Genomic DNA, 22,614 nt, shown 5'->3' with positions numbered 1-22,614 from the left:
TGCTCTGATCACCTCTTTCCTTTCAGCATGCGGCATGAACGTCCATCATAAGTGCCAGACGAAAGTGGCCAACCTTTGTGGAGTGAACCAGAAACTCATGGCCGAAGCGCTGGCGTTGATAGAGAGCACCCAGCAGGTAGGACGGTGGGTGGGCTGGAACAGTGTGGGTTAGCGGACAGGGGGCTCTAGAGGGACATTTAAGAGACCTGCCAACGGCCGTTCTGGGCCCCAGGAGAGAACAGCCAACGGGCCTCCACACACACACACACACACACACACACACACACACACACACACACACGTCATTCCTGCGTGGAACCAGTCCGCCTGACATCTGGGCGGGGCTGAGCCTGCACGGTGTCCAGCGAGGAGCCAGCTGCACTGCTGGGCATGCTCTTCCAACACAGACAGTGCTTCCACATGCCCACCCAGCTGCCTTTGCCACTACCAATCCACATTGGTCTAGGAGTTCTGTGCCCTACCCAAGCAATACAAAAGGACCCAGAACTCTCAGCCACTCCTGCCATTGAAAGGGGGGCAGATCCTTCTAAAGTGCCTGGGTAATTGTCCTCTTTGCCCCCCCTCATTGGCAGGCCTGCCTGGGTGGTAGTCTATTCACCCACTGTGTGAGCTAGGACACATTTCATCCTCTGTTCCCCTTCCACTCTGTCTTGTCTATTAGGGTACGTCTAGACTACCGCGTTTTGTCGACGGAAGTTTTGTCGACAGATACTGTCGACAAAACTTCCGTCGACAAAGAGCATCCAGACACATTGAGTTCTGTCGACAAAGCAAGCTGCTTTGTCGACAGAACTCCGTAGTCTGGACGCAATGTTACAGGCAATAACACCTTCTGTCGACAGAGTTCTGTCGACAGAAGGTATTATGCCTCGGAAAATGAGGTATACCAGCGTCGACAAAACTGCTGAGTTCTGTCGACGTTATGTCGACAGAACTCAGCGGTAGTGTAGACGCTGGTATAGTTTTGTCGACAAAAGTCCACTTTTGTCGACAAAACTAGGTAGTCTAGACACACCCTTAGATTGTCACTCTCCCGGGCAAAGCCTGTCTCTGACCATGGGTGTGGTACTGTACCCAGTACAATGGGACCCAGAGCTTGTCTGGGGCTCCTAGCCATTACTGTAGTATATATATAACCACACAACGATTCCAGCTCTTCCACCAAGGATTGCTTTAAAGAAACAAAGATTCCAAAAGCATGACCCGCAACTAACTCAGTGGCTTGAGTCAGTCGCCACCTCCTTGTCTTTCTACAATCCTGCTTGTGTGGGCGAAGCAGGGGTCACGCGACACCGGTGCTTGTGGGCATTTGCAGCCAAAACCTCACTCTTTTTTGCTTGTGTCCCAGGCTCGCTGTTTGCGTGACACGGAACAGATCTTCAGAGAAGGACCTATTGAAATTGGCCTCCCAGTTCCTATGAAAGAAGTAACTCTGCTTCAGGCTGTGCCAGCACCTGCAACTGGAAAGAGAGGTAGATTTCCAATGATGTGCGTGGACAGTGTCGATTATCTGAGCTCTTACCGGGTGATAGTGATAATAAGAAACTTAGTCCATCCATAGTACAGGGAAACAAATACCCTCTCTGTTACTTACATAAGGCATGTTGACTCTGTGGGTTGCTCTGTCTCCCTCTGGTGGTGGCTTACAACTCCCCCGACCAGACTTCTCAAGTCTTAAAGACTTCCCAGATGTATAGGCCACCACTTGTAATGCTGATGCCCTTGGGTGGGTTGTTGACAGCAGGGATTAAATATGGGATAGCCATAAATGAGCCTCTGTTACTGTGGTGAGCAACCTGCGGCCCATCGGGGTTTTGTGTGGCCCATTAGACATTTCGTTTACCAATGCCCACACACAGGGGTTGCCAGAGTCCACTGGTTTCCATCTGCATAGGTTTTTTCTGCTACCTAGTAAAGTGACACACACACACAACAAGCCAAGGCACGTGAAGCGAGGTAGGTGCTGATTGCATATAACATTGCACTCTCTCTGCATCCAAAGTGCTGCTCCAGTTCAACCTGCACATCCCACAAATATTAGATAGGCAAACACAGTGAGCAAAACTACCCCATTCCAGGACATCGTCTTGGTTACGACAACCTTGTGGCTCACTGAGATGAAGGAGGGCCACTCGTGTGGCCAGTCGTGTTGACCATCACTGCTCTGTTACCTGAGCTGAAAGACTCACTTCTCTTAGCCAAAACCTAGGTGCCACCAGTGGGAGACAGAGTCATACTGAGTGGGCATGGCTGACCCTTACAAGTGGTTCCTTCACGTGATGTCATGATTCCGACATAGTGTCTCAGATATGATTTATGGTTTAGACCGAGTCAGCAGCAATTACAGTGAATGCTGCAAATAGTGTAGCATCCACAAAACAATTCACTCTGGGTGATGTGTTCATTAGTCAATACAAAGCGACATCCATCATTTTTAGAGTCATGCCTCTAGCAAAATATATCCTTCTCATCCACGCTCTGTTATACCTGTCCTCAGATTATTCCTAGCCACTCCACACTGGGGCAGCTAATCCCCCTTGTTCCAGGGCAATTCCCTTGCACTCCCCATAGACATATGCCCTAACCAATTGTGTCCTCCAGTGACAAGAGCCACAAAGCCCCACTCGCACACTAGAATGGGAACTATTTTAATAGTGACGGTGCTGAAAGCAAGCCCTCTTACCCCATCCACCCCCTCCCAGATGTGGGCAGGCATAAGGCCAGGAGTGAGGCTGGCAGCTGGAATCCCGGGTGTGGCTGACATCGCCTGGGCCCTGGTCTTAAGGACGGAAGCCAGGCCCCAGGTGTGGGGCCGGCAGTCAGAAATCAGGCTGGCAGCAAAGACCCAGCTAAAACTGGGGGATGCTGTAGTAACCCCCACATTCCTAGTTCCTATGCCACAGCTGACAAAATCTTCCCCAAATCCTCCTCTAGGTCAGGTACCCCAACACACCACTTCCCCTCCACACAACCCATATTCATCAGAAACTCAAGACGTAACATCACCCACTCTGTCGTTTGAACTATTGGTTCACCTCTGAAAAATCATATCCCAGTTTTATTATTTTCTCCATGCTGCGGCTTCTGGCTGAGGAAAGAGCAATGCTCTTGATAGTTAGCAGCTTTATTATCAAATGTATTTATTGTTTTGGAACTGTGGGCATGTTATATTGTTCACTAATTATGCTGATTACAGAAAGCTTGGTCTCTTGTAAGTGTTTACCTGTGTAACCTGTCAAGTTGTTGGCAAGCTACACTGCTGTTTTCAATTGTGTTTACAAGGCTTGTTTCACTTTATTCTCTCCTCTTTTGAATTGTATTGGTACTTACCCTTTGTCAACCTCCCTGCAAGAAATGACAATTGATGCTATATATATTCTTTTTTAGTTTGGCCCATCTTAATAGGATGGCCAAATAACACATTTAATAAACTCTGTACGCCCTATATTTAAAAATGACCATTTTGGGGAAACTATTTCAAAGACACAAATGGTGATTAGGTACCCACAAGTTTGTCTATATTGGGACACTCAGGAAGGTGAATCCAAATTAATTTTTAAATCCTTTTGTTGTCAGTATTATTCAGAATTAAAGGGGCCTTAATTCAGTGTGCCTTAATTAATTTCCAAAATGCTCTTCAAATTCACACCTTTAGTTAATTTGGATTATATTTTCCTGGATGTTCCCAATGTAGACATGCCATCATTCCCTTTGAAAGTTATTGGACAATCTCCACCTTACTTACCCAAGAGCTAACATCAGCATGTGGGTTTAAAATGGGATCTTTAAGCTACAGTGTTTGAAAACTACCTTACCCTATGAACCACAATATCTTATATTCCTTTCTGGATTAGCAGTGAAGATTTAAAATTCAAAAGAAGTCAGAACACATTGGTCCAGATTCCACATTGGTCCAGATTTAAACTGTAACACCATTGAAGTGAACAGAGTGACTCTGATTTAAATCAGATGAGGATCTATTAATAAAATGGTTTGGTAGCACTGAAGATTTGCAAACCACAGTATATGTCATGCATGCCAAATTTGGGTGCCATTGGGATGGGATAATTGAGATCAGTGCACATACATAATCACCACAGGGCAGATTTGAACCTGGGGCCTCTAGAGCTTAATAGAGAAGCTGCTACAGCTTGAGCTATAAAGCCAACTAGCACGCAGCTTAGGCTGTAGAGCTCCCTTGTTCCTATCTCTTGCTGTAAGTGGTCTAAGTGCCACTACATGGGACAATAAACCGCACCCAGTAGGCATGTGGGTTACACCTACATGCTAATCTGCAGTGCTAATGTGCACCTTGACATGAAAGAGTTGCAGCTGGAAATGGCCAGTGGCCGCCCGCACACCGAGGATCCCCTTATCCTTCCTGCTATGAAGCAGTGTTCCATGGCACCATGCTCTGTGCCACCAGAGAAAATTTAGGCAAGAGAGGGTACCGGGGAGGACAAATGGGTCTGTGGACTTGGATTCTGTTCTGCTCCCCAGTTAACCAATGTGAAGGACCCTTGCACTTCACTTTCTACTCTTTGAGCTGTGAATTTGCCCAATGGGAGTTGCACATATGTCCCAATGACTTCCATTGCACTCCTAATTTACATTGACCCATCAGAAAATTCCATCTTTGGTCCATAGTGCCTATTATTGCCTTGTATCCAAGGAACACAACATTCAAAATAGAGCTTGTAGAATAGGTGCACAGAAACCATGGTTCCTGCAAGCTTTAAAATACATGTGTTGGGAACAAAAGCAAAACTAAACCAAAGCTCAAGCCCCTTCAAGGCCACACTGTTGAGCTGCCAACTTGGATCCAGTGGAACAGTGAGAAGAGCACAACCTGTCCTTGCCTTTCCAACCTTTGTCACCTCCAGACCACCGGGGAAATGGAAGCTCATACAGAATGCTACAAGCCCACTTATAAAAAGAGAGGTGCCCTTCAGAGGCATGTTATACCAATGCTGTGAAGTCTTCGTTATGACTGCCATTTGTTAGGTCTGTCATTCTGGAAGCATGAATCTCTGCAGCTTGAGTAATAAGTACAGTGATCATTTCTTCTCCATGTCTGCAAAGAGTTGATCAAGTAGTAACTGGCTTAGTTAGCAGCAAGGGAAATTTAGGTTCCATTTTAGGAAAGACACTAACTTTAAGGACAGTTGTACTGGAAGAGATTCCCAATGGAGGTTGTGGAATGGCTGTCATTGCAGGCTTTTAAGAACATGCTTGTCCAGGATGGCCTAGGCGTATTTAGTCCTGCCTCAGCACAGGAAACTGGGCATGGGGACCTCTCAAAGTCTCATTCATCCCAACATTTCTGTGACTCTGTAGAGCCAAAGTTGCATGCTTTGTGAATTGGCCTCAGAGGAGGATGTCTAACATATGTTGATCAGTGGAGTACATCTGCAGTGGCTTGCAGTATGTTTCTAGGTGAAGTTCATAGTGCTTGTGTTAACCTCTAAAGTTTTAAATGATTTGGGTTACTTAAGAGACCCTCTCTCCCCAGTGGCTATTCATTTTATCTGTCAGGGTGTGCTGAGCAATCCTCTCTATGGTATCATATATTTGAGTTTATGGGCTAGGTTCAAGTATGGAATAGGTCCCAAATCTAAATAAATAGAATGCCAAGAAATCTCTTGAAAGTTCCACTGCAGGAACTGACAGCAAAGGCAGCCATCCGGATCTAATCTGCTGGGATAGTTTAAACAGCGTTGCATGTGTTTCACACAGCAGCTTCGGCAAGGGAGTAAAAAGAGGCCCCAGGGCAAGATGTCATGGTATGGTGTGACAGCCAGCAAGAAGGGCTGTCAACTAAAAGCAGCACAGAATTGGAGGGTTTGTGCCTATTCTTTGGCTTTGAAAGCAACCTTACAGTTAAAGAGTGTCATTCTCTTCTCATTTACACCCATGTAAATTGGGAATCACTACTTAGGCCAGTGAAGTTACACCATTGCAAAAACTGATGTAACTAGAAGAAGATTAAGGTGCAGTGCCTAAGGTTTTCAAACCCACCTACTGATTGTGGACAACTGATTGCCATTCATTTCATTTGGAACTAATAGTCTTTGAAAAATGTACAATTTTTCCGTTTCGGGGGGTTGTTTTGTTTCTGGGTGTTTACTTTGCTTTGGGCTTCGTATCAGAGCCGCAGGGAATTTCCTGGGAGACCCCAGTGGAAGACGTGACAAGCCCCGAGTCTATGATAGAATCAGAACCAGGGAAGGACCAGCCGTCTGAGCAGCTGAAATTAACAATCGATGATTTCGTCTTACACAAAATGCTGGGAAAGGGCAGCTTTGGCAAGGTATGTGAGATGGGGCTGAACTGTGCTACAAAATAAAGCCATGCAGTGCACTGCTGGAGAACATAAACAGCTTTTCGATGCAGGGTTGCATTGCCAGGGTCAGAGGGCCGGACTGTGTTTTCAAACCTCAGCAGAAACGTGCTTAATAATACATAAGATTCAAACATCACCATGGGGAACCCAACTGTTGCATTGCATAGAAACCAAATTCCCCCGTCTCCACCTCTGCTTAATATAAAGGCCCTTGTACTCCTCTGCACCAGCTACCCACATCCCCAGAGACCATGTGGGGGGAAACAGTGGCCAAGCTGCTACTTCCCCTTTTACACTTGTGGGTGGGGAGCAGACAGGCAGGAGAATGGAGTCCCAGCTCTGCCATCAGCCAGCACAGCTGAGCTAGTTCAGAGGAGGAAGCTGCACCTGAAAAAAGACTGGAGTAGAATTCCCCCTCCAGAGCAGAGGAAGCAGGGTGCATATAGTGAAGGTCCCTGTTCTTGGGCGAGGGCGGCTATGTCCTGCCCCTGACTCAGGTTGGACTTAGCTCCGTACCTTAGATGTTCAATTTGCATCACTCCGCTGAGTCAGTGGAGCGCCACCCATTTCAGCCAGCTGGGGATCTGCACCTTGGACCTGAAACATGAATCTTTTGCCGGTTGGACCTGCCTGGTCCAGCCCCCTCGGGACCTGACTAGTCCTGAATGAGAGAATTTGCTGGACCAGAGGAGGTCGCCTACCACCAGCCCCCAAGCTCCCACCTTCTGCTGGTAGGCTGCCCCAGCAGGCACCCTGCCTCCCCCCACGCACCGCTAGCCCAGCCAGGCTGCTTGCCCACCTGCTGCCGGCTCCCCAGCTGGCCAGGCTGCCAGGAGGCTCTGGCTCTCAGCCCACTTGCTGTGCTGGTTCAGAGAGTGCCAGTCTTTGGAGGTGCAACCTGTACTTTTAGTGTCTTCATTCATCTCCCTTTCCCTGGAATGGCTGATCATTAGTAATTTGTAGGAGCCCCCTCTATAATAATGTCCTCTGTGATGAGTTCGTCTGGAGCTAATGCAGTTCTGGGAACCACTGCGGAAGCTACTCTTCATTGCAATTTAGAATCAACTAATGAACGTGTCCTTATTAGAAAAGATGTTGCCCAAAGACATCCGAACTAGAACCAGTCCTTTGATGTCTGGATGATTTTTGCATATTTTATGTGCCGGAGCAATTAAATCATTAAGGAAATGTGATTTATTTGTTTCCATTTTGCTTTCCGTAACTGAACAAGTTTAGTACAGAAGGGCCAAATCCTGCCCTGCTACAAAAAACCCGGTAGGAGCAGAAAATACTATAGGTTGAACCTCTCTAGTCTGGCACCCTCAGGACCTGAGCAGTTCTGAACCAGAGATTTTTCCAGATCGGGGAGGTCAGTATTGTCTAGCAGCATTACTAATACTTCCACTGCTTACTAGGCTGTTCGAGGACATTGAGGGCATGCCTACACCAGGAAATTATTTTGAAATATTTCAAAATTATTATTTTGGGAGTTATTTTGAAAAAAAGATAAGAGTTATTCCTCATGGAAAGCTGGAGTCATTATTTCAAAATAACTAGCCCATTATTTTGAAATAACAGGCTTGGTAGTTTGGATGCTCCACTTGTTATTTTGAAGGTATAGACCAGGGCTCAGGGGTAAATTAGAACTAAATAGCAGCACAGAACACTGAGGGTATGTCTAGACTACATGCCTCTGTCGCCAGAGGCATGTAAATTAGATGACCCGACATAGTCATTGAAGCCTTTGTCAACCGCTCCTGTAAACCTCATTTCACGAGGCATAAGGAAGCCGTCAATGAAGGCTTCCCTTGTTGACCGATCCACGTCTTGACTCGCATGCTGTGCCAACGATCAGTTGAGCTGGCACAGCATGGCGGCCATTTTTATTTTAATGAAGCCAGAGATATTTAAATCCTGGTTTCATTGACTATGTCGGGTAGTCTAATTTACATGCCTCTGGCAACAGAGGCAAGTAGTCTAGACATACCCTGAGAGCTAGCACTGGTGGCTGTAAACAAACTTTATGGGACTGTGGAAAACTTAGCCATACCCATGAAAAATGGACATCCAGCTAACTAAAATCATTCCGGACCACAGATGTTGCCGGACCAGAGAGTTCTGGACTAGAGAGGTTCAATCTGTACAAGCTTCCTTTACAGAATCCTTTCCAAAATTCTTCCATTGGTTGGGGTGAGGTTTGTCCTCCTTTGGAGAAGATGCAGGATGTTCAGCCTTTATACCCTGCCAATCTCCATTGATCTGGAGGGGCTTCAATGGTACTGGGCCATCTATATAGAAGCCCTACTGTCTGTTCCCCTCTCTAGCCTCCCGATCAATACAGTTCCACTCTGTTTCCAATCCCTCGAGCCCCTCGCTTACAGAATATTCCATAGGATGGAGAATCACTGGGAAAGAATTGTTATAGCTGCAGCAGTCATATAAATACCCAAAGGAGTACACAAAACACGCAAAAGGGGCTGCCAATTCCTTGTGCTTTTCCACATCAGTAAACAGTACTGAGGAGGTGTCATTGATTATTCTTGGATGATTGCTAACCCAGGCAAATGTCAATCATAACCTCTCTCTCATATGGTGCTTTTTTATCCATCAATCCCCAAGCATTCTATAAAGGATTTCAGTATCTCCATGGTACAAATGAGGAAACTGAAGCACACAGAGGGAAGTGACTGGCTCAAAATTACCTCAAAAATTTATTAGACTCAGGAAGTGAGTGAGGCCAGGTACTTAGAGGCCCAGTACATGGCTCTCTTCACTAAACTACATGGTTACCTATAATTAGCCATGGGCCTAGAAGTCAGTCTACTTCCCACACTGCTCCTGGCTCATTCGGTGAGCACTGGCAAGTCATTGGCCACTATGTGCCTCAGTTTCCCCATCTGGAAGCTTGCCTAGTTCTCAGACTCAGTTCATTAGTATTTGCCGAGGGCTTTAAGGTACTCAAGCGAGAGACGCTGGAGAAATGCAATCTATCTATTCATATTGCACTCTCACCTCGCATTCAGAGCCAGAGTCTCACCTAGTGTAAATCAATCAAACTCCTTGGAGATCAGTGATATTCATGTTGCTTGACTGATTTACACTAGGTGATATCAGGTATAAATCAGTGTAGCTCAGCCACTGTGGATCTGATCCAAAACGTCCAAGTTGTATATATTACTGACAAATTTTCCCACACCATGTGTTTTAAAATATTGTAGTGGTTAGTGGAGCTGGCCAGAAAATGGGGAAAATATAAATATTATTTATGAAAATGGGCATAAAACTGGTTTCCATCCACAACTGTTTCATGTGTCTGAAGCGTTCAATTGACTTACATGGTCCCCATCACTGTAGTAACCAAGCCCCTCATAGTCATAAGTGGATTTATCCCCACAGCACCCCCATGTATGTTCTCCATATTTTACAAATGGAAGTGAAGGCCTGGGGTTGATCGAAGGACTTTCCCAAAGCCTCATAGGTTTGTGGCAGAACCAAGATCTGAATTCATGCTCCCTGCAGCCTAGTCAAGTGACTTAGCCACCAGATCCTCCTTCCACACCAAGATGGCCAATCCATCCTGGTGTTGAGCCAGTTAGCCTCAGTTTGCCCCTTTGTGTGGATTGTGAGAATGCATGGCTTACACGAGGTGGACTTCCCATTCTAGGTCTTCCTTGCTGAGTTGAAGAACGCAGGTCAGTTTTTCGCTGTGAAGGCTCTGAAGAAGGATGTGGTGTTGATGGATGACGATGTTGAATGCACCATGGTGGAAAAGAGAGTCCTCTCCTTGGCTTGGGAACACCCGTTTCTAACCCATGTATATTGTACGTTCCAAACCAAGGTAATACCTGCTTCCCATTTAGCTCTGTACATGCCAAAGCTACTTTGCCTTGCTACTCTTACAGGGTGAAGCCTGGGCTTAAATGTGCTGAGGAAAGTTCTTTGGAACAAAATAGGGCTAAGGGAAGGAATCTTCTGTCTCAGCATGTGCCTCAGAAACTTTGACTTCATCCCCAGCTCTCATCCAGTGAGTGCAGGGTGTAGGGTGGGTAGGACACTTGCTCAGCTGATCCATTCTTGGGAGCATGTTTGAGCTTTGGCCTCTGTAGATTGATGCTTCTTTCTCCCACTAAGACTGGCAGTGCGGGGAACTATTGTGGTGTACCGGGGGCTGCAGTGTGTACTGAGGGTGAAAGTCAGTCCTGTGCAGGGGGACAGCACAAGACCTATCACTCTTTCAGCTCTTAAACAAGGCTGAAATGGGATGTAAATAGCACATCAGCCTCGTGCAAAAAAGAATTCTGAAGTAGTTTTTTTCTGTGTCCCTGACCAGGCAAATAAAAGTACTAATTTTGTTTTCTCCCCTCTGTGTCAGTAGTTCCCAAACTTTTCAGGGTCATGGCTCCCCTTCTTCCTGCTTGCATTCCCTCTGGGAGCCGGCGTAGGAGCAGAGCTGTGGCACCCGGGGTGGGGCGTGCAGACAGGAGTAAGGGGGCCAAATGTAGAGCCACAGCTGGAGGCGGATCTGGGGCCAGGAATGGAGCTGCCACCAGGAGCTGAGGCTGGGAGCAGAGCTATGGTTGAGGCCAGGAGTGGAGCTGGAGGTGGATCTGAGGGCTGAGTGGTGCTCTCTGCTTCCCTTAGGGGCTGGCCTGGGTCTTGCTCCCTAGTGTTCCTCCCCAGTGCGCTATGGGCACGCCCCACAATTTGGGACCACTCCTCTATACAGTAACATTTTAAACTGGCATTAAGACAAATAAAACATCCCAGTTACTACTCCGCTCACTCAGGCAGCTCTGGAAGGTCTGAATTAATCTCAGGAGGCTTCCGTGCTCATTTGTACACCGTGATTTAGTGACGCTCGATGTTCACAACTGCTTAGCAAGGCAGAGCGGCCAGGGCCAGAGGAAACCAATAGTGCCTCTGCTGAATATACAGTTCGCTTTCCACACGACACCTGTTTAAAGAGAGCAGATGACATTTACTGTAGAAAAGTTTGTGAATGCCTGTGACTGTGGCTCATGGACTTTTCAACCCCGGCATCTATTTTTCTCCCTTTAGGAAGATGAGTCAGTAAGATGTACATCTGGGAAAGGAACACCCATAAAATAAAGGGAAGAGATTATTTAGTTTCAGCTGAGGGTAGAGAAAAGATCAATGACCTGAAACTAAGGAAGGAAAACAGACTAGCTAATAGGATAAATATTTTTAACAAAAATTACACCTGGGAAGCGGAATCTACTCCCAGTGGGGGTGACTGAGACATCAAAACTGCAGGTATTAAAATACCCCCACTACAGAAAGGATGTGGACAAATTGGAGAGAGTCCAGCAGAGGGCAACAAAAATGATTAGGGGGCTGGAGTACAGGATTCATGAGGAGAGGCTGAGGGGCTAGGCTTATTTATTCTACAGAAGAGAAAAATGGGGAGAGGAGGATTTGATAGCAGCCTTCAACTCCCTGGAGTGGAGTTCAAAAAGGATAGAGCCAGGCTGTTCTCATTAGTGACAGATGACAGAATGAGGAGCAATGGTCTCAAGTTGGAGTGGGGGAGGTCTAGTTTGGATTTTAGAGAAAGCTATTTTCCTAGGAGGGTGGTGAAGCAATGGAGTGGGTTACCTAGGGAGCTGGTGGAATCTCCATCCTTAGAGTTTTTTCGGGCGAGGCTTGACCAAGCCCTGGCTGGGATGATTGAGAGGGGTTGGTCCTGCTTTGAGTAGGGGGTTGAACTAGATGGCCTCCTGAGGTCTCATCTAACCCCATGGTTCTATGATTCAATGATTCTTCTATGATTGTCCTAGGCCCCTAGAGTCAGAGGAAGATCAATGATCTGTCTAGTGAATAGTCCTGGAAAATACAAGGAGGTCAAATGAGTGATTACTTTTGGCCCCATTCTCTGTTGCATGATGTCATATTACCCTCTTGTTGTATGATAAACATCTCCTTCGGTCTTACCCAAGTCAACTTTTCAACATTTTAAAGAAGTTTGGCCTCTTCATTTCACACTCTAGTTTGATGCAGTAGGACTTAGCGTATGTCTTTTTCATCCAAATCGCCCATAGACTTGTGATTGATTTCTGACTTACGTTTTTCTCCTCTGACCTTTCCAAGCCAAGCCATGATCACTCTGCTCATGAAAGTCGTTCTGAATGAGAGAGCTGTAACAAGCCGCAGACATTCTTTTCACCACTCAGTGGAGGCATGTTTTAATCATAATAGCCTCAGAGTAAGTATTTGATAGCAGATGCACTGGGGTGTAGGAACCAGGCCTCAGAGTTATTATTGGAATCTCTTTTTGAAGGCTTCACTGGAATGGCTTTCCATAAGTGGTTTGGAACAGAAAAGCATGAGTCAGAAACCATTCTCAAATATTGATTAGTTGGCAGTGCAAAGTTTCTGAGTTTATTTACTGAATGCCTCTACAAAGGATAGTAGAAACAGGAATAAAGGCATCTCTAATAAGTACTCCAGAAAAAAACAGTAATTCCTTTAGTTCAGTATCTTCCACATATCTTCAGAGGAATAATGTCTTCCTAACCCACCAAGTTGGCCAGTATTCTCTTTTATGGGGGTAGTTTCTGCCTGACCTCTGCCAGAAATTATGAATGTGTGGCATGAGGACTGATAGTACTTTGGCCTGAATTTCAAAGATCCCAAATACTTACCACTCCTCGGCTATGTCTACACAATAGGGCTAAAGTCGAATTAAGCTCCGTAACTTGAGCTATGTCAATTGCATAGCTGAAGTCGAAATAGCTTAATTTAGGTTTTGGCGCTGTCTACACAGCAGGAAGTCGAAGGAAGAAAACTCTTCCTTCGACTTCCCTTACATTTCGTGAAATGAGGGTTACAGGAGTCAGAGAAAGAAGCCCTCCTGCTCGACATTGTTTCGAAATAATGGCTTGTAGTGTAGGCGTGCTGTTATTTCAGAATAACGTCGATTATTCTGAAATAGCGCTGCAGTGTAAACACAGCTTTGCTGATTTCTGTGGAAGATGCAGTTGTTCAGGACTCATGAAAATCAGACCACTTGATTTTTTTAGCCTTCTCAGAATAAATGAAAATGCTCTTTTTTCAGATGTTTTTGGTATTTATTTATTTTTTAAATTAGGATTGTTTTCTTCAGCAGTGAGTTCAACAAGCTAATTATATGATGTGTTAAAAAAAATTATTGTATGTGATTTAAAGGGATGTATTAATCCTGAAATTATTTAATCTGATAGAGTTATTCTCTGAATTAACTCTTCACCATTTATACTACTTTTTTTTTGCATTTCACTGATCTTGAACAATAAAATTAGACTTTCTATTTTTGAAAAAGCCAGTTTCATTTTGTATACAGCGTTTTTCACTTCATACACCACATTCTTATTTACACTTAAAGTCCCTCTAGCAGTAAACTAGAAACCATATTTATAGTCGTTTAAAAATGTTACTGAAACACTTCTATGATATATTTCAGTGTCCCCCTCCTTTCCCCCCCCCCCCACACACATTCTTTCTTATGTGCAACATAAATTCCCCTCTGACTAAGCTGTGTGGTGTAAAGGACACACATGATTGCAGGTGCATTGTGGGAGATGTACTCCAGCGAGAGACCCTAGCCCTAATGGGACCTCCCAAGCTAAAACTCCCATGGGGCTCTGTGTCATCATAAAGCAATGGAGTTTAATTTTGAACTTACTCTAAAGAAAATATTTTGGGTCAGTTCAACAAAGCAAAGTAAAACATTCCAATGTGTGCACGTGGAATTAATTTCATTGTAATCAGCAACAATGAAAAGAAAAATGTATCCATTTCTGAATCAACATTTTCCAGAATATTTTGATCCATCAAAAGTGTCAGTTATCCAACTTTTCATACAGATTCGGTAAAAAAAAAAATTGAATGATCAGGATTTTTCTTGAGTTGGAAATTCCTTGTTTTAGCTCTACCACCAGCAGATGCCAGGTTTTTTGGGCCCTGTCACTGTGCTGCTGGTTCAGCATTATACAGATTAGGCCAGGGAAGTTCAAGAGATTAGCTTTCAAAGAAATTGAAAAAATGCAATTATTGTCCTCATTCAAGTTCACAATGGACCATTATAACATCAAAAATACAAAGTTTGTATTGAAAAGATGTTATTCAGATTATATCAGTACATGAGGGCAGAACTGTTCTGCCCTTTGCACAATGGGTAGTCAAGGAAAGAAGGAAAGCAGATGTCAGGGGTTATTAAAGTGACAAAGAGTAATCGTCTCTGCTTGTGTAAGTCTTCATAGCACCATTCACTATCCATTGCCAGGCTCTACTGATAAACAGCTCTGTTTAGACCAGCCAAACATTTGGTCTCCAGGTCAGGAGTTTTGAAAAGAACTGGTCAGAATTTTTTTTTTTCCCCACTGCAAAGAAAATTTGACTTTGTCAAAAATGTAAAACAAAATGCTTATGGCCAAAACCGTTTCAGTACCTGGCTGAAAGCTAGAGAATTTTTAAGTTTTCCAACAAAAGATGGAAACGTTTTTGAGCACAAATCAATTTTTATTTAGGCCAGGTCTAAACTAAAAGGGAAGGTCAAATCAAGATACGCAACTTCAGCTACGCTAATTACATAGCTGGAGTTGAGAAACCTTGTTTCAAGCTTCCCTGCCATCTCCACAGCAGGAGACCAATGGGAGCAAGAGTAGCAGCCACTGGCAGGGACACCCTCTGAGTTTGATTTAGCAAGTCTTAACTAGACTCACTAAATCTAACTCCTGAAGATCAATCACAGCAACCTAAGGTATGTCAACTCCAGACACATAATTAATGTAGCTGGAGTTGCCTATCTTGATTCAACTTTCCCTTTTAGTGTACACCTGTCTTTAGTCAGAAACACAATTTTCATCCCAAAAGAATTTTAGAATATTTTCAACCAGTCCTAAAACCAGCAATAGAGGCAGCTGGTCTCCTAAAAGAGCTACTGCACCTAAGAGCCACAGAAAACCCTGTTTTGAAGTCCTAAAAGAGACTTAAGCAGTGCAGTTAGCCTTTTGTTAAACTTTACTAAATTATACCAGGAGGCCTTCAGTATGTGCCCATCTGCACATGTGTCTTTATATACATACTCAGATGTGAATACTGCTTTAAACTGAGCAGCTGGACTTGCAAATATGCATTCTGAATCAGGTTGTTTAACGTGCAGTAAAAGATGCTGCAAGTGCAAGAACTGGAAAAGAAAGCTCATTGTGCAAGATGAGAACTGAATTGAACTGGCTGGCAGCTGTAGGAAATGCTGCCATCTCTAGCGAATAGGCTGATATGACACAAGAGGAATTATTCTTTAGCATTGAAGAACAAAATTAAACTCTCAGTTATTTTGTCTGCTAATTTTGAATGCTAATTGCTAGGCCATGCGTGGGGAATCTCAGGGTACATCGACACTGCAGGGCTTAACTTGAAATAAGCTAGTCAAATTGAGCTATGTCAATTGCGTATCTTATTTCAAAATAGGGAGCCTAACACAGCACTTATTTCAAAATGGAGCACTCTTCCTCCGACCTCCCTTATTCCTTGTACAATGGGGGTTACAGGAGTCAGAGTAAGAAGTCCTCCAGCTTGACAATATTTTGACACTATTTCGAAATAACTGCCTGCTGTGTAGACACGGACTAAGGCTACGTCTAGACTGCAAGCCTCTTTCGAAAAAGCCTCTTTCCAAAAAGAGCATCTAGACTGTAACCAGTACTTTCGAAAAAGCAAGCCACTTTTTCAAAAGAGAGCACCCAGGCAGTCTGGATGCTCTCTTTCGAAAAAGCACAGTTTGCATGACATAGCGCCTTTTTTTGAAAGAGCGCTTTCGAAAAAAGGCGTTATTCCTCGTGAAATGAGGAGTACCACCATCGAAAGAAAAGCCACGTTCTTTCGATTTAATTTCGAAAGAACGCGGCTGTAATCTAGATGCAGGTGAAGTTTTTTCGAAAAAAGGCTACTTTTTTCCAAAAAACCCTGCAGTCTAGACACAGCTTAAGTTATTTTGGAATAGCGCTAGTTATTTCAAAATAGTGTTGCTGTGTAGATATACCCTCAAGCCAGGGGCCGGATGTGGGCCCTAGCTTGCCTGGATCCAGCCCCAGAGGCTCAAGCCCCACCACCCTCAGCATGAGGGTGCCCACACTTGCACTCCAGCCTGCCTGCTGCCCCATCATGGGACTAGAGAACACCAGATCTACTAGGCTGAACCCTCCTAGGCTCTGGAATGGGAGGGGAACGTGAGGTGCGTCTTTCATCTTCTCAGTCGGAGGCCACATCAGTGAGGGGTTTTTGTTGTGGTGGTTTTTTTTAAACTGCTCATTTGTGTGTGGACCCCCCCCCCCCAACTGATTTTTCTGTGGGCCAGCAGACCCTGACCCAAAAACAGGTTCCCCACCCCTGCACTAGGCTTTGATTGCCCCCAAAAGCTTCCCTTGCAAATGCTTCTTCTGTACTTCCAATAATCACACATGGACAGAGACAGGATCCTGCACAAGCCATTCATCACACAAACAGTCCCATCAAAATCATTGAGACTTAAGCCTTATGCCATGCTGAAGACCAATCTTCTGGCGTGTGATTTAGCAGGTCTAGGAAAGACCAGCTAAATAGAATGCTGAGGGTGACTCCGGTGGGCGCCACTACTCCTGACATTCACAAGGAGTAAGGAAAGCTGACTGGAGTGTTTGCTTCTGTCAGCCTCCCGCTGCGAATACAGTGCCAAGCTTGGCTTAAGGTAAGCCAACTCCAGCTACATGTTTTACGTAGCTGGAGTTGTGTACCTTAACCCAGTCTTCTAGGTCTAGTGTAGACCTTCCCTAAGGAAGTGTAGGCTCAGCCCTGTGAGCTTTTCTATAAGGCCTATAACACCTGATATAGGTGAACTTGAAGATGTAAATTGATCTGTTTCCCATTGACATCACTGGAGTTATACGTTAATTTGCACCATCTGAGGATTTGGCTCTAGAATGGCATGCATTTGCTGGACAAACAAAGGAAACCAATATCAGGTCTATGTAGCATGTATGCCTACCACATTAAGGGGTCAAATATTTGTGTACGCTAAAGCCATGGGAAGATATTTCTTCCTCTCACAAGGGTAGTCGTGTTTGTCTGTATCTGCAAAAACAATGAGGAGTCTTATGGCATCTTAAAGACTATGGCTACGTCTAGACTGGCATGATTTTCCACAAATGCTTTTAACTAAAAAGTTTTTCCGTTAAAAGCATTTGCGGAAAAGAGCGTCTAGATTGGTACTGACGCTTTTCCACAAAAGCACTTTTTGCAGAAAAGTGTCCGTGTCAATCTAGATGTGGTTTTGCGCAAGAAAGCCCCAATCGCCATTTTTGCTATCGGGGCTTTTTTGCGGAAAACAGTTTTTAGCTGTCTACACTGGCCCTCTTGCGCAAAAACATTTCCAGAGAAGGGCTTTTGCCCAAACAGGAACATCAAAGCATTTGCGCAAGAAGCACTGATTTCGGACAGTAGAACATCAGTGCTTTTGTGCAAAATCAAGCGGCCAGTGTAGATAGCTGGCAAGTTTTTGCAGAAAAGTGGCCACTTTTGTGGAAAAACTTGCCAGTCTAGATGCAGCCTAACAGAATTATTAGGGCATAAGCTCTGATGGGTAAAAACTATGAAAGCTGATGCCCAAATCAATCTGTTAAGTCTTTAAGGTGCCACAGGACTCCTTGCTGGTTTTGGACTGACAATAGTCATAAGTGTGCAGCACTTAAAAAATAAACAGAGCCCATGAAAAGGGCTGTGGAGAGATCCCAGCTGACCACAGGATTAGAACGAACCTTCCAAAGATTAATTTACATGCTGCCTGGTTTCATACTTGCTGTTTATAAAGGCAGAACCACCTCTGCCAGCAGTTAGTCACGTTCACAGCGGTTGCATGGAAGGCTGATTTAACGCCATGCGTGCCGCGCCCTGTGAAGGTGGGCAATGGGCTAAGTGATACAAGTGCTACGTATTTACGTGTGTGTTGCATTCCTCACCGCTCTAAGGGGCTTGAGCATGTAACTCACCGCCCTCTGAAATCAACCCGCAGCTTACCAGTGGGCTCAGCACCTTGGAGAGGGGACATAGACTAGAAAGGTGCTTTCCCATTGCAAAGCGTCTTATGTGCAGGGCCCTGCATAACCACGGATCGCCACTTCACATCCACAGATAGTGGAATGGATACCCGTACAGAGCTCTCCCTTCCCCCTCCACCTGGACACCTGGTGGGGAAGGGGCCCCAGGGTAGGCCCCTGCACTGCCGGCAGGGAAAGGACACAAGAAGCTCCATCCTAAATCTCCCTGCAGGAGGGGCTGAGTGCTCTCTCCCCCCCTCACTTCCACCTGGTGAGCACTGACCGATGGAGCCCCATCCCTGGGTCCCTACTGTCCCTTACCTCCCAGTCCATGTTGCCCTTTCACCCAGTCCCTGCTTTTGTGCTGCTTGACTCTTCCCTGAGCAACTCTGCCCCCACTTTGCTCATTGTGCTCCCTCGGCCTGTCCCCCTCCCCCCGATGGTTTGCTGTACTGATGCAGCTAAACTCTGGATAGCAGATTGCAGCTCAGAGGATGAGTTGAGAGCCTGGTGGATGCGGATCGGATGCGGATCCACATTTTTGTATCCGCGCAGGGCTCTACTGATGTATTTGTCTTTTCAACTACCCATTCTTCAAGGTAGAGCAGGCCTTTAATGATGTGTATTGCCCAGCATGGAGCTGCGTGACTCATTAATAGGAGTGTTGTGAGCAAGACATGAAAAGTCATTCTTCCGTTCTACTCTGTGCTGATTAGGCCTCAGTTGGAGTATTGTGTCCAGTTCTGGGCACCACATTTCAAGAAAGATGGAGAAATTGGAGAGGGTCCAGAGAAGAGCAACAAAAATTATTAAAGATTTAGAAAACATGACTTATGAGGGAAAACTGAAAGAACTGGGCTTGTTTAATTTGGAAAAGAGGCATAAGGATGTTGTGCAAAAAAGGGGTTTTGTCTACACTGCTTGTTTTTGTGCAAAAATCCCTTGTGCAAAACCGGCTTGAATAGATTATGAAAATGAAGCGTGACAAAATGCTAATCAGCACTTCATTTGCATTCGCTCTGCCAGCAAAAGCCAGCAGTCTAGACATAGCCCCGGACTCTATTCGCAGCTCTGTCTGTCTGCTGGCTGGATGTGGGCAAAACGCGTGGCTGCTCTTTGCCTCAGTTTCCCCATTGCTGGAAGGGAGATAATGATGCTGACCTCCTTTGTTATGTGTTTTGAGATCTGCTGATGAAAGATGCTATGTGTGAGTTAAGGACTGAGTATTATTATGTTTTTAGCAATGTTTATACAAATCAGGGCAGTGGGAGCTAAGTAGGGGCTCAAGGAAGAGAAAGGGGAAAAGAAATACTAATGAAATAAATTGCTTGCTTCAGGAATCCCACTTTGTATTGTAGCCTTCTGATGTTCCCTTACCTCTAACAATGGCATTTTTCTTTTCAGTATCTAATGCTAGCCTTTTATTATTTTTCTAGGAAAACCTCTTTTTTGTAATGGAATATCTAAATGGAGGAGACCTCATGTTTCATATCCAAAGCTGTCACAAGTTTGAAACCGCCAGAGCAACGTAAGATGGTCAAAAAGGCCTTTTACTTTGCAGGTCACACATTTAGTGTAATAGGAAGGCACCGTGAATAAAGCACAGGGGCTCAGCAGATGCAGGTTTGGTGTCTGGCTCTGCCAGTGGCCTGCTGTGTGATTTTGGGCAAGCTGCTTCTCTATGCCTCAGTTTCCCCACCTGAGAAATAGGGGCTATGACACTGGTACTTCTCTTGTAAAGCACTTTAGGACCTACAGGTGAAAATTAGTAGATATGGGGTTGGTATTATTATAATCTGGCCTCAGTCATGTCACTTCTTCCCTCAGTGCCTCATTTTTTCAGGAAGAACAGCTCTTGCGCAAGAGGGTTTTTTGCGCAAAAACGGACCCTAATTAATTATGCAAATGAAGTGCATCAATATGCTAATCATACTTCATTTGCATAGACTTTTCCACATGAGGGATGCAGTGTAGACATAGCCCAAGGGACCCTGTTCATCACAACTTCATGAGGAGCTTGCTCAAGCAGGAGCTACCAGGAGTTGGAATAAAAATCCAATGGACATAAGTCTCTGTGGGTTCAGTCCCAACACCTTCACCACTCAGCCATCCTGGTGCTTATTTGCCCTCACTTTCCAAATTGTACCCAACCTTGATTTTCTGATCAGGGCCTTAGTTCTCTCACTGCCACTGATGGAAATCAGGAATAGAACCCCGAAAGTTTCAGCAAAGTAAAACTGGAGTAAAGGAGAGGCTAATCAGGCCCTTGATGCTCAGGCAGGCAATCTGCTGCAGCTACTCTACTAGTTCACTAGATTATGGTCTAGTTCAGTCAAAGCTAGCATGTGTATGTCACTCTGGGCAGGGAATTATACCTCTCCCGGTTGAACTTCTCTCGTCCAGCACCCTCGAGACCTGACCGATGCGCAACCAGAGAATTTGCTGGACCAGGGGAGGTCAATATTGTCTAGCAGCAACACCAACACTTCTCCTGTTCACTGGGCTCTGAGAGGATATTTAGGGATAAATTAGAGCTAAATAACAGCACAGGACACTGAGAGCCAGGACTGGTGGCTGTAAATGAACTTTATGGGACTGTGGGAAACTTGGCCACACCCATGATAAGTGGGCATCCGGCTAACTAAAATCATGCCAGATTATGGATATTGCCAGACCAGAGAGGGTCAATCTGTAGCTGCAGGATAGAAAAAGCCACTGATCAAAAGGGCCACAAAAGAATTCCATGGCGGACACCTCAGCCATTCCCAGAAATTGAAGCTCTTCGGCTTTAGCCCTGTAAGCCACATGCCCATTTATAGGACCTCTTTATGGAATCCTGGGACCACCTACTTTGGACAAAAATAGCATTTTACAAAGAAAAGGGAGTCTCTTGTTTTCGTCACCGAGCAGCAAAAAAAGGTGGATTGGTAACATGACTCCTGTTGTATCTGATGTTAGAAAGGAACATTTATTTAAGAAGTACAATATACCAAGGGGGAATTAAAAATGTATTTAGCCACGATTAAAACAGAGGAATTGAAATAAATAAAAGGGTTTTTTTTTAAGTCCTTGTGCCAACAAAAGATATGGTAAAGTCAATATTGGAACATCTTAGAAATTAATTTTTATTTAAATAACAGAGCCTAATTTAAATAAAAGTTTAATTTGTTGGGGGGTGGTAATTGAATATTGAGGACTGTGCCCCCAGCCTATGACAGTCATGAGAAGATGCAGCAGCATCCAGTGGAAGTATGGTCGTAGGGTTACATTCACCTCTGGGCACAGGAGTCCTATTTTGAGGGCTGTAGTGGAACTTAAGTGGCCTATTGGCCCTCCCCTAGTCCTGTGGATGAGGGTGAAGTTTCACCCCAATGCAGAAATCTGCCGTGGACCAGGATCTAAAGAACCTTAAATAAAAGGGTTCTGGGGAAAGACACGAGTAGCCAGATCGGCAGCCAGTGTACACTCATGTGGGGGTACAATTTCCAAAAGCATCTAAATCAGGGGCAGGGAACCTTTTTGGGGTCGTGCGCCGCTGACCCATCGAAAAATCAGTCAGGGGCTGAACACAAGTGAGAAGCAAAAAAATAAAAGAAAACTCCAAACCCTCACTAACATGGCCCCCGACTGAGAAGGAGAAAGACACTCCCCACGTTCCCCTCGCACACCAGAGTCTAGGCTAGTAGATTTGTGTGCCCCAGCCCCGCGGTGGGCAGCTGGGGGGACTGAAGCACCACCACAGACTCCCTAATACTGGAGGGAGCCCTGAACCTCAGGGGCTGGATCTAGGTAAGCCAGGGGCCACCCACGGGCCTGAGGTTCCCCACCCCGATCTAAGTGGCTTGGGAGCCTAAGTTCCATTTCCAAAAGGGACTTAGGGAGCAAATTTTCAAAGGTGCCTAAAGATGCACAGGGCACCTAAGGGGATTTTCCAAAGTGTGTAAGCAGGTTAGCTGCAGGGCAGCACAGTCTCACAGGGGATTAATCAGCCCCGCCCAGAGCCCTGAGCCTCTGACTGGGACGGGCTGATTAATCCCCTGTAAAGCTGTGCAGCTTAGCAGGAACACTGGAGCCAACTCTTATTGATTGCCTGAGTCATTTCAATGGCAGGTACAGGTTTGACCTCCCTGGGCCAGCACCCTCTGGACCTGGCTGGTCCCAGATGAGGGATTTGGGGAGCCA

The 22,614-nt window shown here is 45.3% G+C and overlaps 1 protein-coding gene across 3 annotated transcripts in view; it reads left to right on the top strand.

Annotated features, from left to right (window-relative positions):
- PRKCQ (protein kinase C theta) overlaps window positions 1-22,614 on the top strand; it is a 92,757-nt gene that overhangs the window by 52,305 nt on the left and 17,838 nt on the right. For all 3 annotated transcript variants that reach the window (XM_014577273.3, XM_075925986.1, XM_075925985.1), the window contains 5 exons: window positions 27-136; window positions 1,370-1,493; window positions 6,171-6,331; window positions 10,029-10,202; window positions 19,869-19,960. In XM_014577273.3, the coding sequence (XP_014432759.1) occupies window positions 27-136; window positions 1,370-1,493; window positions 6,171-6,331; window positions 10,029-10,202; window positions 19,869-19,960 (661 nt within the window). The remainder of the gene's footprint in view (window positions 1-26; window positions 137-1,369; window positions 1,494-6,170; window positions 6,332-10,028; window positions 10,203-19,868; window positions 19,961-22,614) is intronic.

The sequence above is a fragment of the Pelodiscus sinensis genome, chromosome 1 (assembly GCF_049634645.1).
Source record: "Pelodiscus sinensis isolate JC-2024 chromosome 1, ASM4963464v1, whole genome shotgun sequence".
NCBI lineage: Eukaryota > Metazoa > Chordata > Testudines > Trionychidae > Pelodiscus > Pelodiscus sinensis.
This window is presented reverse-complemented; position numbering and strand designations above follow the sequence as displayed.